Source organism: Corythoichthys intestinalis, chromosome 11 (assembly GCF_030265065.1).
Source record: "Corythoichthys intestinalis isolate RoL2023-P3 chromosome 11, ASM3026506v1, whole genome shotgun sequence".
In the NCBI taxonomy this organism is placed as follows: Eukaryota; Metazoa; Chordata; class Actinopteri; order Syngnathiformes; family Syngnathidae; genus Corythoichthys; species Corythoichthys intestinalis.
In genome coordinates this window covers 22,736,558-22,748,972 of record NC_080405.1, presented here as the reverse complement: position 1 = coordinate 22,748,972, position 12,415 = coordinate 22,736,558, and the positions used below count along the sequence as shown (strand labels likewise).

The window sequence follows — 12,415 nt, the reverse complement described above, 5'->3', positions numbered from 1 at the left end:
AGAAATCTAGTCATGTACAAAGTATGTTGGGATTCTGTTTGTCCTCATTTTTTTCTTTCTCCAACAGCTCTGTCCATGTTGGTTTATCCAGGGCTCTCATGCATAGCCGTGGGTGGCTTTATGCTGCTCCTCACCAACATGCAAGTATGTAGTCTACGATTAGTTTTTAGTTTGTTTTCTTCAGGTGACACTTTCCTGCATGTAGAGGATTTTGGCAAACCACTTAAAAAAAGTTCCTATCTGTTGTTGTGATCTTGCCCTGATAATTTCATGGTATGACCTTGATATAAAATAGAATTAATTTACAGTAGGGCCTATACGTTGATAAAATGCTTAAAATTCAACTTTGGGTTATGTATTTGAAGAACATAGGTAGAGTAAAGTTTAGCAGGACCATAAAAGGAAGCGTCTACCTTTGTCGAGAGCAGGAAGAAGAATGGCAATACTGTGTGAGTTCATCAAATCGTATGATTCAGATATTACTACAAGGCCAATGATAAAAGTGACCATTGCAGATTGGTATGTTGTCTGTCGTGCGGACATGGGCATGATTCAAATCTTTGTTGAAACAATTGCATGAGTATTATTGTATTTTCAACTATTTAATCTTTAAAATATTTTTTCCCAACTTCACATGCAGTATAAACAGTAAACAAGAAAAGAAAAAAAATGCTACGGTATCAGGACCAGTTATACGTTTCTAACAGATATTTCTCATCTGAGGAGTTATAAAGTATCTGATTTTATTTTATTCCGGTTAAATTCACTGCAAACCCTGGCTGTGCATTATGTTTAACGAATATTCAATGATTAATCTGCATGTCTAGATGCCTGGCTCTGAAAGTTATACTCCAATTTGAACTGTAGAAGCTTTTTGAATTTATTTCAGGTTTTACGAAACCCCTTACCACACATTTGAGTGCACACATCCGCCGTTTTTTTTTTTTTTTTAATTGTAATTCTTGAATTCTCTTTCTTAAGGTGGCAAATCTGTTCGGAGCTCATCGTTCCACCATCATCACTGTCTACAATGGGGCCTTCGACTCTTCATCGGGCGTATTCCTCCTTGTTAAAGTGCATATAAGCAGAAGACGTGTTGGCATTTGTCATACTACAGGCTTTATTGATGAATGATGAGCTCAGCTTTTTCTCAACAGTTTGCATACGAGTCTGGCATCTCTCTCAAAGCCAGTTTCCTGTTCTTGGCTGCCGGAAGCATCCATCACTTGCTCAGGACAATCTTCCTTTTTCCCAGAACCACAATCCCATACCCATTGCCTGACAACTACAAGTATGGGTATGAATCCTAAATAATACTCATCAGAGTAAACTAATATGGATTATGGTGGAAGTACAAAACACAAACAGGTCACAACTTTTATCACAAAACACTCATTTCTCAAATTACACTTTCCCTTACTGAAACAAATGGAAATTCCGCGTCCATAAAAAAACACCAACTATTACAAAAAGTACCGTATTTTTGGGATTATAAATTGCAGTTTTTTTCATAGTTTGGCTGGGGGTGCGACTTATAGTCTGGAGCGACTTATGTGTGGATTTATTAACACATTATTATATCATTTCACATGTTATTTTGGTGTTTTGGAGTGACACTGATGGTTTGGTAAACTTGTTAGCATGTTCTTTATGCTATAGTTATCTGATTAACTCTTACTAGCTATGTTACGTTAACATACCAGCCACGTTCGCATTTCGTTGTTCATGCATCATGTAACATTATCATACTGTACACTTTTTCAGCATGTTGCTCTCTATTGCATTTTTATTTTAAATTGCCATTCAAGATGACATATTTGTTCTATGTGTTGGATTTTATCAAGTAAATTTCCCCCAAAAATGCGACTTATACTCCGGTACGACTTATATGTTTTTTTTCCTCTTTATTCCACACTTTTGGGCTGGTGTAACTTATACTTAGGTGAGATTTATAGTCTGAAAAACATGGTACTAGAATAGTGAAATACCAAAGGAGGCCTACTGTTTTCTCTGATCGTCCTCTCTGATCTCAGGATATCCTGCAGAAGATCAAGGAAGACCAACGGAACTGTGGAGACTGACTCTAAAATGACAATGGACGATAATCCACCGGATCAGGAGGAACTTAAAAAGACTGGTGTGTGCAATTATAAATTACACTAAATAAATCCTGCCTTTACGCACAGATGTGGAAGTTTGGCAGAGGGCCCTACACTATTTAAAAGTAACTGTGGCAACACTGAATTCATGTTAACATAGTTCATTCCAGACAGTTGAATGCTCTTAGCTAGTTGCCAACCAGGCTTCTTGTCGCTGAAAATACTAAGAAAGTTTCAGGCCTGCAAAAATTAGCTGTCAACGGTCAAAGGTGACGTGAACATGCTGTGATACCCGGCAACAGAGCTAACAACAGGAGCTAACACTTCTGCTCAGGATAGATCAACTACGTATTTTTTTCAAATTTCCACAATCTTTTGTTTTACTTTTTCTGATCCGCTGCTCATTGAGGAAACACCATGGAAACATCCAGCCATCGCAGCGATCTCCCGGCAAAGTGTGAAAAGGCGAAAAAGCGATTGACTCCGCTATGTTGACGGAAGATTTCTTGGAGAGTTTATCAGCGCGGATATAGGATCAATCGATAGGAAACTACCAATTGCTTTGGAAATTTTATAAGCAGTGATTAAAGAGCTTAAAGTGCATGTGACAAGAAAAACCATGTTTATTTCATAATACACGCGGTATTTTATGCTCCTGAATGATATGGACTGCTTGGATGTGTGTGGAAGCGATCGCTATATTTATTTAGTTTTTTTAATCCCGCGCCATGAAAATGAGTGACTTCTGGCTTCGGTCTTGCATTGAGGAGGAGGGCGGTGTGACATGTACGGGAGAAGGACTCCTCTTCACTATACAGCCTACTGTTGTGTATGAGGACTACGGATTCAGCTGATTTTTCGGATTAATACGTTTATTTTTCACATCACGCCAGCCAAACGGCTGCAGAAAAATCTTGCTGTATGAGGGAGAGGCGTGTGCGCCTTTTTGGAGTTTCAAAAGGTTCCCATTCACCGTGGATATTGGCCAAAACAAGCCCTACTACTGTGGGACCATTGGAATTACGAGGAAGTGAGTAAACATCTTGTTTTGTATTATGTCAAATACGAATACAGCGATTACAAAGTAAACACTACAAACTTTCTTTAAATAAAGGACTACTTACATTTGATCATTGATAGGCATGTAAAAAGCTCTCCTCATGCACATTAGCTGCACGTTAGCTGCACAACAACTGCAGCCGTCCTCCTCCAGGGAACGAGCTGTAAATTGCTCTCCGCCGGGCGGTTTGCCGATCCGCGAAGACAATCGACAACCCAGTCGTCATGTCAAATAATCCGGGCTAGTTATGTGTGATTTTCCGCTTCGAAGACTTTGAAACATCACTTGGTTCAGGTTAGCATGTCGGCTAGCTGTCACGCCTCTTTGTTTGTTTACATTCTCTGAAGCCGGGGAAGGGAAATGACATATGTCCGATTTAGGTGTCATAAAATATCGTTCGGGAGGTGCGACAGTAAAGGTGAAGTTGACAGTTTTGACCATTATGGAGTAATTTTGCCATGTCGTCCTGAATAAGTGCATTTTTATTATTTCATATTCCATTTAGCACAAGACTGATATTTGCCATGACCATGTCATTTATTTAGCAGTTGGGGAAAATACTTGGATAAAAAGAATATCCTGTATAAATATTGAAGTAAAGAGACAGAAACAATGACATTTTGCAGATCTCTTTGTCGCGTTTTCCTCGTTGTGAATAGTTCCCCCTCGACGGGCTGACTGGTCCTTCTCAAACCATTTATTTAGCTATTGGGGAAAAATACTTGGATAAAAAGAATATCCTGTAAAAATATTGGAGTAGAGAGACTGAAACAATGACATTTTGCGGCTGTCTTCGTCACGTTTTCCTCATTCTGAATAATTCCCCCTCACTGGGCTGTATAGTAAAACCGATGAGCCCAGTCTCCCGCTGACATCATCCACCTGTTGGGGACGCTTGAGCCCTATAATGGTAGGCGTGGCTAACCGGTAGATTAAAAGACTAATTTCTCATCATCTGCGCTTTGCTAAATTGTTGTATATAGTCGAATCGTCTCAAAATATGATTCTAATTCACATAATAATGCTATTTAAGACTTTTTTTCTCCTGTCGTATGCTCTTCAAAGAAAGCTTTGTGTTCACACAAACGTGGTAGTAGAGCTCAAGACAGAAAATGCTACGCTAAAAGCTTGCATAGAGTCGATCGCTGCCTCACTCGAAGCCGTCAAACCGCATAACAAAATAATGAAAGGCACAATTTTGGACATCCAGTCTAGAAGTATTAGGGACAATCTCATTTTTTTCAGGCATCAAAGAAAGCGCGCCGGACAATCAAGAAGCTTTAATCAAGACATTTATGGTAACATCCCTTAAACTACCAAAAGAAACAGTGGACAAAATTTCATCTGAAAGCTCGCACTCACGCAATGCCTTGCGAAGCCTAGAGGAAATGGAACATATTTGCGCACCTTCATCATAAAACGCTCATGAAATCAAAAGGAAGAGCACTAAAAGGAACACACTTCGGAATGAACGATTAATTTCCCTGTGAAATCAAAGAAATACGCAAGATCCTCTACCCTATATTAAAATTGCATCCTCTCATCCCTTCCCTGAAGGCCGGTTAACCCTTTAACACCTAAGCCTATTTTGGCCGAATTTGCATGCATTTTATGTTGCCTTTATATTTCAAAGAAAAAATTGTTTACAATGGCCAAGTTGGGTCCCTTTTTTCAGCACACCTTGAACTTCATGTCCAAACTGTTGTTTTCTTCACTGACCAATTATAATCCACATTTTGGACCCAAAAAGACAAAAAAATCCCCAAATCTTTTTTCAAAATTTGTAATGTTGATGTCCCATTGACAACCAAACATGCTCAACCAACCGTTTTGAAGCGTGATAATATTTATTCAACTTGTTAGGATAAACATTCAATAGAAAAAACCAAGATTAAATAGTTTTATGCTTGACAATTCAACACAAACAGCAGGAATGGTCATAGGCGTTTTTGTCCTTTACACATACTATGATCAAAACAGGTATACAGTGCAAAATAGTGAGAAAAAAAATTATATTCATCATCTAATACAAAAAGGGTTTGGAGGATCTCTCTGTGAAGTTAAGTGTTGTACCCATCATCTTATCAAAAGTATGTACATACATGCAATCAAGCTTCTCGAACACACATCTACATAAAAATTGAAAAGATTATAGTGAAGAAAAAAAATATATAACATTGAAAAAAAGTTTTTAAAAAATATTGACAAGTAGTTCAGTTCAATTCAAAATTTTCAGGCATGCGACCCAATAAAGTTTTTTTTGTTTTTGTTTTTGCGCACTCAATAAAGCTTCTTCATGAACAGCTCACGGAGTTGCGTCACACACGTCACACAGCCTACTCTTTCGCATTTTGCGCGCTGCTGTCACTTCTACTCGCAGAGACGCAGACTCATCCAAAGAAAACAACGACAAATACGGCTCATCTTCTGCCTTGAGTTAATGAAATAATGCATTAGCTTGCGCTAAATGTAGTTTTAGATTCATTCTGCACGTTTCAAAGTCGCACGCTCAAACCAACCGGCTGTTGCCTGCTTCGCATGCCTCCCTTTCATTAGTTGGCGCCTCGCTCGGAAATGTATGAAAAATGATCACATTTGGTTCGTCCTTCTTGACATCACAACGGCTCTCGGGATATGTAGTCTTTTGTGCTGCTTTCGATTTTGAAAAAGGATGGAAATGGATGGATGGAAATGTGGAGATAGATACGTGGTCCATGCAGCGTTTTAATGCATATTTATGAGTGCAATAAAACTATAAAACTCAAATGACCTTATCTCCCGTTTTTCTTGGTCGATTGACTTCAAATAAAAACTGGTGTGGACATCAACTTCCGCACTTTCAAATGAGACCAACCAGCGGCAAATGGGTGACGTAATTACAGCGTGACGAAGCTTCAAAGACGATATGCGTAAACGCGTCGCTGCCGACACGTTCGGTGTTAAAGGGTTAATGGGGGCGCAGATGTTTTGGGGGACCACCCTGGGTTGCGGGGGGGGGCGGGGTGACGGAGGCCCCCTTGCTGGAGTTGCAGGAGTAGGGACGAGCTGAGCTGGCTCAACCCTAGGGTGGCCCCTGAGCAGCATTTCCACTTGCCTGCACGGCTATCACACATCTGATGGGATTCACGCATGACTTGTTGCAATTAGACACTCTCAAAAAGAGAAACTATCGGTGCCAGGATTTGCGATCAGGCAGCATAGAATAGGATGTTAACATATCCACACTTACAAGTGATTCAAACAATACTAGGATCTACACTTCACATTGCTGATTTGTGCACACTCCACTCCACCTAATCACATCTTTTTCTGACTCTCCCCCCATCCCTTTTCTCCTCAGTCATCAGGCCCCCGCATGTTGTCATCCGGAAATACAATTAGTTAACGATAGCGCTACGATATTTATAGTTAGTGTCGGCATTGAATGTGTTTCTTGTTGTAGTTTGTTCTCTTCTGTCTCTCTCTCCTTTTCTATCTCCCTTTCTGCCCCCCATAGCCTCTTCCTGCTCACTGCTTTCTCCTAATAACCGAAACAAAATGAATAATCATTACAATGGGAGTATATCATACTTCCATGTGATACATTAAAAGTGTTAAGACCATTTGGACACTCAGAATTGCTTTCTTCGTGTCAAGCAGCTGTACAGGACAGATTTTAAAAAAAAAAAGAAAAAAAAACTTTTGCTGTCAACATTAAGCATTTTCAGAAACAGGCAGTGGTGCTGGATTAGCAGGAGTAGCACTCGAGTTGAAAATGGCCCCTGCTTTATGGCTTCTTCTGTGTTATTCAGAGAAAACCTTCCGTGAGTGCATTCTGTCCAAATTCTTCTTCTTGGTCCTCCTCTGGTTGTCAGTGATCCAACTGAGACACTTCGTGTTCATTGGCACCCTCAACCCTGCGCTGGAGCGTCTGGCTGATGGAGATGCATCCATTGGTATGTGTGCATGTGTTAGTAAATATGCACACAAAAACTCTCAGTCCTAACAATACCAGTAACAATACCAGTACATCAGCCCCAGAATACCACATAGACGTAATATCACATTAGTAAAATGTTGGTTGGCATGATAGCGATTGATTGCAATGTTAATAGAGGTGTGACACTGGAAATTCATTGTTATACTGTATCTCAACTTTGCTTTTTATGCATTGGCAGTGAGCAAGTACATCAACGCCTTTGCATTTACACAGATGTGTGGATTGCTGGTTGCTCCCATTCATGGCACTATCCTAGACCGACACAAGCGCAAACCTCCGGTCCCAGGTACGGCTGTGGTTGACCCTTTAGAACAGGGGTCCCCAAACTACGGCCTGTGGGCCGGATACGGCCCGCCTCCACATTTGGTCCGCCCCCTGAACAATATATATACTGTAATTTCCGGACCATTGAGCGCCCCGGATTACAAGCCTCACCCAGTACATTTTTAAAGGAAAAAGCATTTTGTACATACATAAGCCTCTCCTGCCTATAAGCCGCGTGTGCCCACATATTAAACTGAAATATTTATAAAGAAATACACAGTTTTCCAAGTTTAAATACCATATTTTAACTAATCGGGTTATGATACAGCGCGTGACTTACAGGTAAGGGAGGTGCGGAAGAGCAAGAGACGTGCTGTCGTTGCTGTTGCGGGTTTGTCTGTGTGTGTGCGTCGGCTGCTAGAGGCAGCAGTCGTGTGTTGTTCGACGAGTTTCCAAAATAAAGAATTGCAACCTAACTTAACGGGTTACTATTTGTCATCGTTACAATACCTTAACTTTTCTTTCCAAACAGCGCCAGCAACACGGCACTTAGCTGACTCCTCAAGCTCACTCCTTAGCGTGTCGTCCTCTTCACGCAGCAGACCGGCTTTTCGAAACCCGTTGGTGATGGTGGATTTTTTTCACGCTGCTCCACGCTGTCAGACTTTTGCAAAAGTTGCTCTTCGCATACGACCACTTTTGTAAACGATCTGACGCCGCTGACCATCCAAGCCTTCAATTCAACTCGGAACCGTCAAATCCAATTCTTCTAGCATGATGCGGGTATGCTAATTCTTGCCTGGCATGGCCAGACTGTTCTCCGTGTGTTTTTCAAACACTGAGAAATTAGTCTGAGACCCAGACCATTAACGCCCTCTCGAACAAGTACAAAATCAATCGATAAATCAGATTCGTTTATTTGCGTGATGTGCTGTTAACGAGCAGTGTCACTCTTCCGCGTAGGAAGTCGTCTCCACAACACAGATGGTGAACAGGAGAGCCGAAAATATGTTCCAATCCAAGGTAAAATCAGTTTTAAATGACCAAAAACACATCGACACAAGTCAGTGACAACAGTCTGTCTCGCGCTAGCCATGTTGAATAAACTCCGCTCTCCTCGTATGTTTACTTCCGCGCGCAAGTCCCTCGTCCCGCCCGTCGCTGATTGGTCCACTCCGCTGTCTGTTTGCTGTGGCTTGCTCCGCCCTGAAAATTTTATCCGCTTAATGGTGGCCAGACTCAATAACTGGAACAGCGGTGAGTCTGGGGTACCAGGCTATGCTAATTCTACTAATGCACAAAGATGAGGGTCTGCTACTTTTATTCATGCACAAAGCACAAAGTTAAAATACAGGTAAGAGTGCCAACTAGCGTCTTCCTCGACACACATATTCCACGTGTCTTATGCTTGCATTTTATGCTCGAGTGCTCCTGGCGGTCGTTAGAAAAATTGATAAATTGGCCGCATCATTGCATACGCCGCAGGATTCAAAATGAGGGAAAAAAGTAGCGGCTTGTAATCCGGAATTTACGGTATATATATATATTTTTTTTCCCAATAGTGTTAATTATTTCCTGTTTTAGGGTTATTTGGTTATTATCTATTTAATCAATAATGTTATTATTATATTACATTACATTATATTATATTATATATTATATTTATATTTACTTTTGTTCCGTGAAGAATCCAGAAAGGGTTATTTGATTGTGGCTTTCTGAAAAACAATGAATTTTTACATTTAGGCACTCCTGCAATTGTCACACCGTTTCTCTTACAAACTTCTCATCAGAGAAGGGAAAAGTTATGTAGCCCTCACAGGAAAAAGTTTGGGGACCCCTGCTCTAGAACTTTCATCTTTTTGCAAAAATATCTTGCTCCATATCATGTCAGATACACTCTGTCTGTGGGGAAGCCTCATTTAAAAAGAAGCATGCTTTTCCAATAGCATTACATAACATACATAATTTTACGTAATTGACAAGTATAGTGGTGGATTTCCTGAATCAATTAGATGGCTTTGTATGTGCATATATGTGTGTTCGTTCATAGGAATGAGTGAAGAAGAGGCCGACCTAAACTCAGCAATAATCTCCTTCTTCCTGACATCAGTGCTGGCATTGCTGTTCTCAATTTGCTCTTCCATCCCCGTGCTGCCACTTCAATACTTCACTTTTGTCATGCAAATGATCGACTTCAGTTTCCTGTATGGCGGAATGACTGTATTTGTCGCAGTGGTGTGAGTAAATTTTAAATTAACGCCACAGCCCACAAAAAGTGTGAACCGTTTCCATCCCATTCCTAAAGATAAAACATGTTAGCTAGCCTATCATCAATTAAAGGTACAGTGTCTGACTCACATTTGATAAAAAAGAAAAAAATGGCACAGTAGTTCCTATTCTTTTGCAATTTTAACAGTATGCTGGATAGCCAATCTAGTTCATTTGGCACAAGGTAGTAGGACTGAACAATGTTGGAATAAACTGACATTGTAACTTTTGAGGGTTTGCGATATTAAAACTGTAAGAATTTTCACAAGATGACTTTGGATAGCTATGTTTGGGAAGACTTGGGCTGACTCACCATGACCACATTGTATTCATATAATACTGTTGAATACCAATTAATAGGGTGCTCCACACAGTCTAGTACACATTAAGACACACTTGGACAGTTTTCATATACCTTGACAGCACACATGCGTGTTAAAAACAACAACAACAACAATTGCACGTCCTGCGATGGAACTAATGCACATGCGCACATCGCAATGGTAATGTACAAAACGATATATTGTGCAGTCCTACAAACAAGTGTAGTACAGGTATGTTCAATACATTGATTTTCAGTAGAATTTAAAACCTTATTTTATATATACCGTATTGGCCCGAATATAAGACGTGTTTTTTGCATTGAAATAAGACTGAAAAAGCGGGAGTCGTCTAATATTCGCGGTCTAGACATTATACCCATTCACGACGCTAGATTGCGCCAGATATCATTGAAGTGATGTTCTGTCATGAGAGATCTCAGCTACTCTCAAGTTTAACCAGTTTGCATTATTTTATTCACAATGCTTTTCCTTATTCTGATTTGTTTCAAGACTACAGTTACAGTTAGACTTCACTTTGATGGTTAATGCAGTTATTGCAAGTTTGTTGTTTTATCACAATAGACTGGTTTATTTACATTTCAAAAACCAGAAGCCATTCATTTACGAATGTGATTGCACTTTAGTTTACATATTTAAATGCTCAGATATTAAGATTTGAATGGGGCAAAATAACATGCTTTTTCTCTAAAATACTGTATATTGTTATAATCATTTGTTTCATACGTACTGTGATTATTTTCTGTGTAAAAATCAATTTGGTGTTCAAAAAGTCTTTTTTTTCAAACTTGAGTCTTGAAAAAGAGGGGGTCGTCTATAATCAGGGCCGTCTTATATTCGGGCCAATACGGTACTAAATACTTTATTATATTTTAGTTAATTAGCTTACCTGTATTTTTGTTTCATCTCAAAAGACATGCTTAATTCCAACATTGTGATATTGAGAATCCGCTAACCTCTCCCTTTCTCTTCTTTTTCTGTATGTATTATGTGTTTAGTTTCCCACCATGTCATTTTGGGAAGCTTTATGGCCTTATTACCACACTCTCGGCAGTGTTCTCTTTACTGCAGTATGCCTGCTTTGCTGTTGTGGAGGAACTTCTGGATGGAGATCCTTTATATGTAAGCGAATGACTTGTGACCATAGATAATATTACACATAGCTACAGTATCTTCATAGTTGGACGAAATTGCTGGCACTCTTCTGTCAGAGAGAGAAAGCAACAACGATAAAGGACTTGAAATGGAAGAATGGAATAAATAATAAAAATCTGATGACAATTAAGAAATACCAAGCATTACTCTAAAATAGTGTAGTGATTGCCAAACTATGTGAAACTACAAAGTTTCTTTGCAAGTATCTTTTGGGCCATCACATTTGCTGTGTTTACAAATGTCAAAATGAGGCGAAAAAAAGAAAATAAGATGCTGTGCAGTGCTTTGCTTATTTAAGCACATCACCGTTTTGACTCAGGATCAAGAATATCTTTTGTAAGCAAAACGTGCAGTTAGTTGTCAAAAGGTTTGGTCAGCTCATGAGTCCTAAACAGAAAAAGACAAAAACACAGCTAAAGCCTATACAGATTGCAGTTTGGTTTTTGTGTTTAGAGTACTGTTTTGATTTAGTTCATAAAAGTGATCTTCTCTTCATTCATGTGTCTGCAGGTGAACATCGCCCTGACGGTACTGATCCTGTTCTCTTTCAGTCATCCGCTGAATGTTTTTCTGCACTGTCGAAAGCTTGCATCGCAGCGGGCAAAAGCCAACACCAGCACTGCTACGAAAACTGTCACTGTTACTGAAGTCGAGTCGATGGTTTCCCTGACCTAGAAAGCATTCACACATCCATACATCAATGATTTGTAAATGTGAATAGAAATTATGGTATACTGCTTTGCCATACAACATAATGGTGCTTGTAAAGCTATTGAACATTGGCTCAAGAAATCGTCATATTTCTTATTGAACACAAAGTTTGTACATCTTGCTCCACATTGTGGAATAGACATATGAGATATTTATATTGTACTGAATGTTTTTAGGTTTTGTTTTTGTTTTGTTTGTTTATGTGGCTGCTCAACATAAATAGGTTCAATAAACATTGGTTGTAGTAAATTATTACATTGTGAAAAAAAATATATATATATATATATATATTTTTTTTTTTTAAACAAATGAAACTCATCAATGTTTGCACAATGCGTAGGCTGTAAAACATCTGCAAAAGGCAAGGCAAATTTGATTTGCAAATCACAGTTCAGCACAAAATAATTCAAAGTGCTTTACATCACGTTAATTAGCAAGACACATTTAAAACAGGAAACAATTAAAACAAGAAGTAGAAATTAAACCACAAATGAATGGATAAAAAGCAAAAGTCATACATTACATACAGTCAGGC

The 12,415-nt window shown here is 39.3% G+C and overlaps 1 protein-coding gene across 7 annotated transcripts in view; it reads left to right on the top strand.

Annotated features, from left to right (window-relative positions):
* The window catches only part of LOC130924134 (equilibrative nucleobase transporter 1-like), a 31,829-nt gene extending 19,740 nt beyond the window's left edge, over nucleotides 1–12,089 (top strand). For 3 of the 7 annotated variants that reach the window (XM_057850496.1, XM_057850495.1, XM_057850499.1), the window contains 9 exons: nucleotides 68–144; nucleotides 982–1,074; nucleotides 1,158–1,297; nucleotides 2,034–2,137; nucleotides 6,951–7,094; nucleotides 7,317–7,424; nucleotides 9,456–9,642; nucleotides 11,013–11,136; nucleotides 11,680–12,089. In XM_057850496.1, coding sequence (XP_057706479.1) covers nucleotides 68–144; nucleotides 982–1,074; nucleotides 1,158–1,297; nucleotides 2,034–2,137; nucleotides 6,951–7,094; nucleotides 7,317–7,424; nucleotides 9,456–9,642; nucleotides 11,013–11,136; nucleotides 11,680–11,844 — 1,142 coding nt within the window. In that variant the 3' untranslated portion in view covers nucleotides 11,845–12,089. The remainder of the gene's footprint in view (nucleotides 1–67; nucleotides 145–981; nucleotides 1,075–1,157; nucleotides 1,298–2,033; nucleotides 2,138–6,950; nucleotides 7,095–7,316; nucleotides 7,425–9,455; nucleotides 9,643–11,012; nucleotides 11,137–11,679) is intronic. The other 4 variants (XM_057850498.1, XM_057850497.1, XM_057850500.1 and 1 more) reach the window with 4 other exon arrangements.
* The last annotated feature ends 326 nt before the right edge of the window (nucleotides 12,090–12,415 follow it).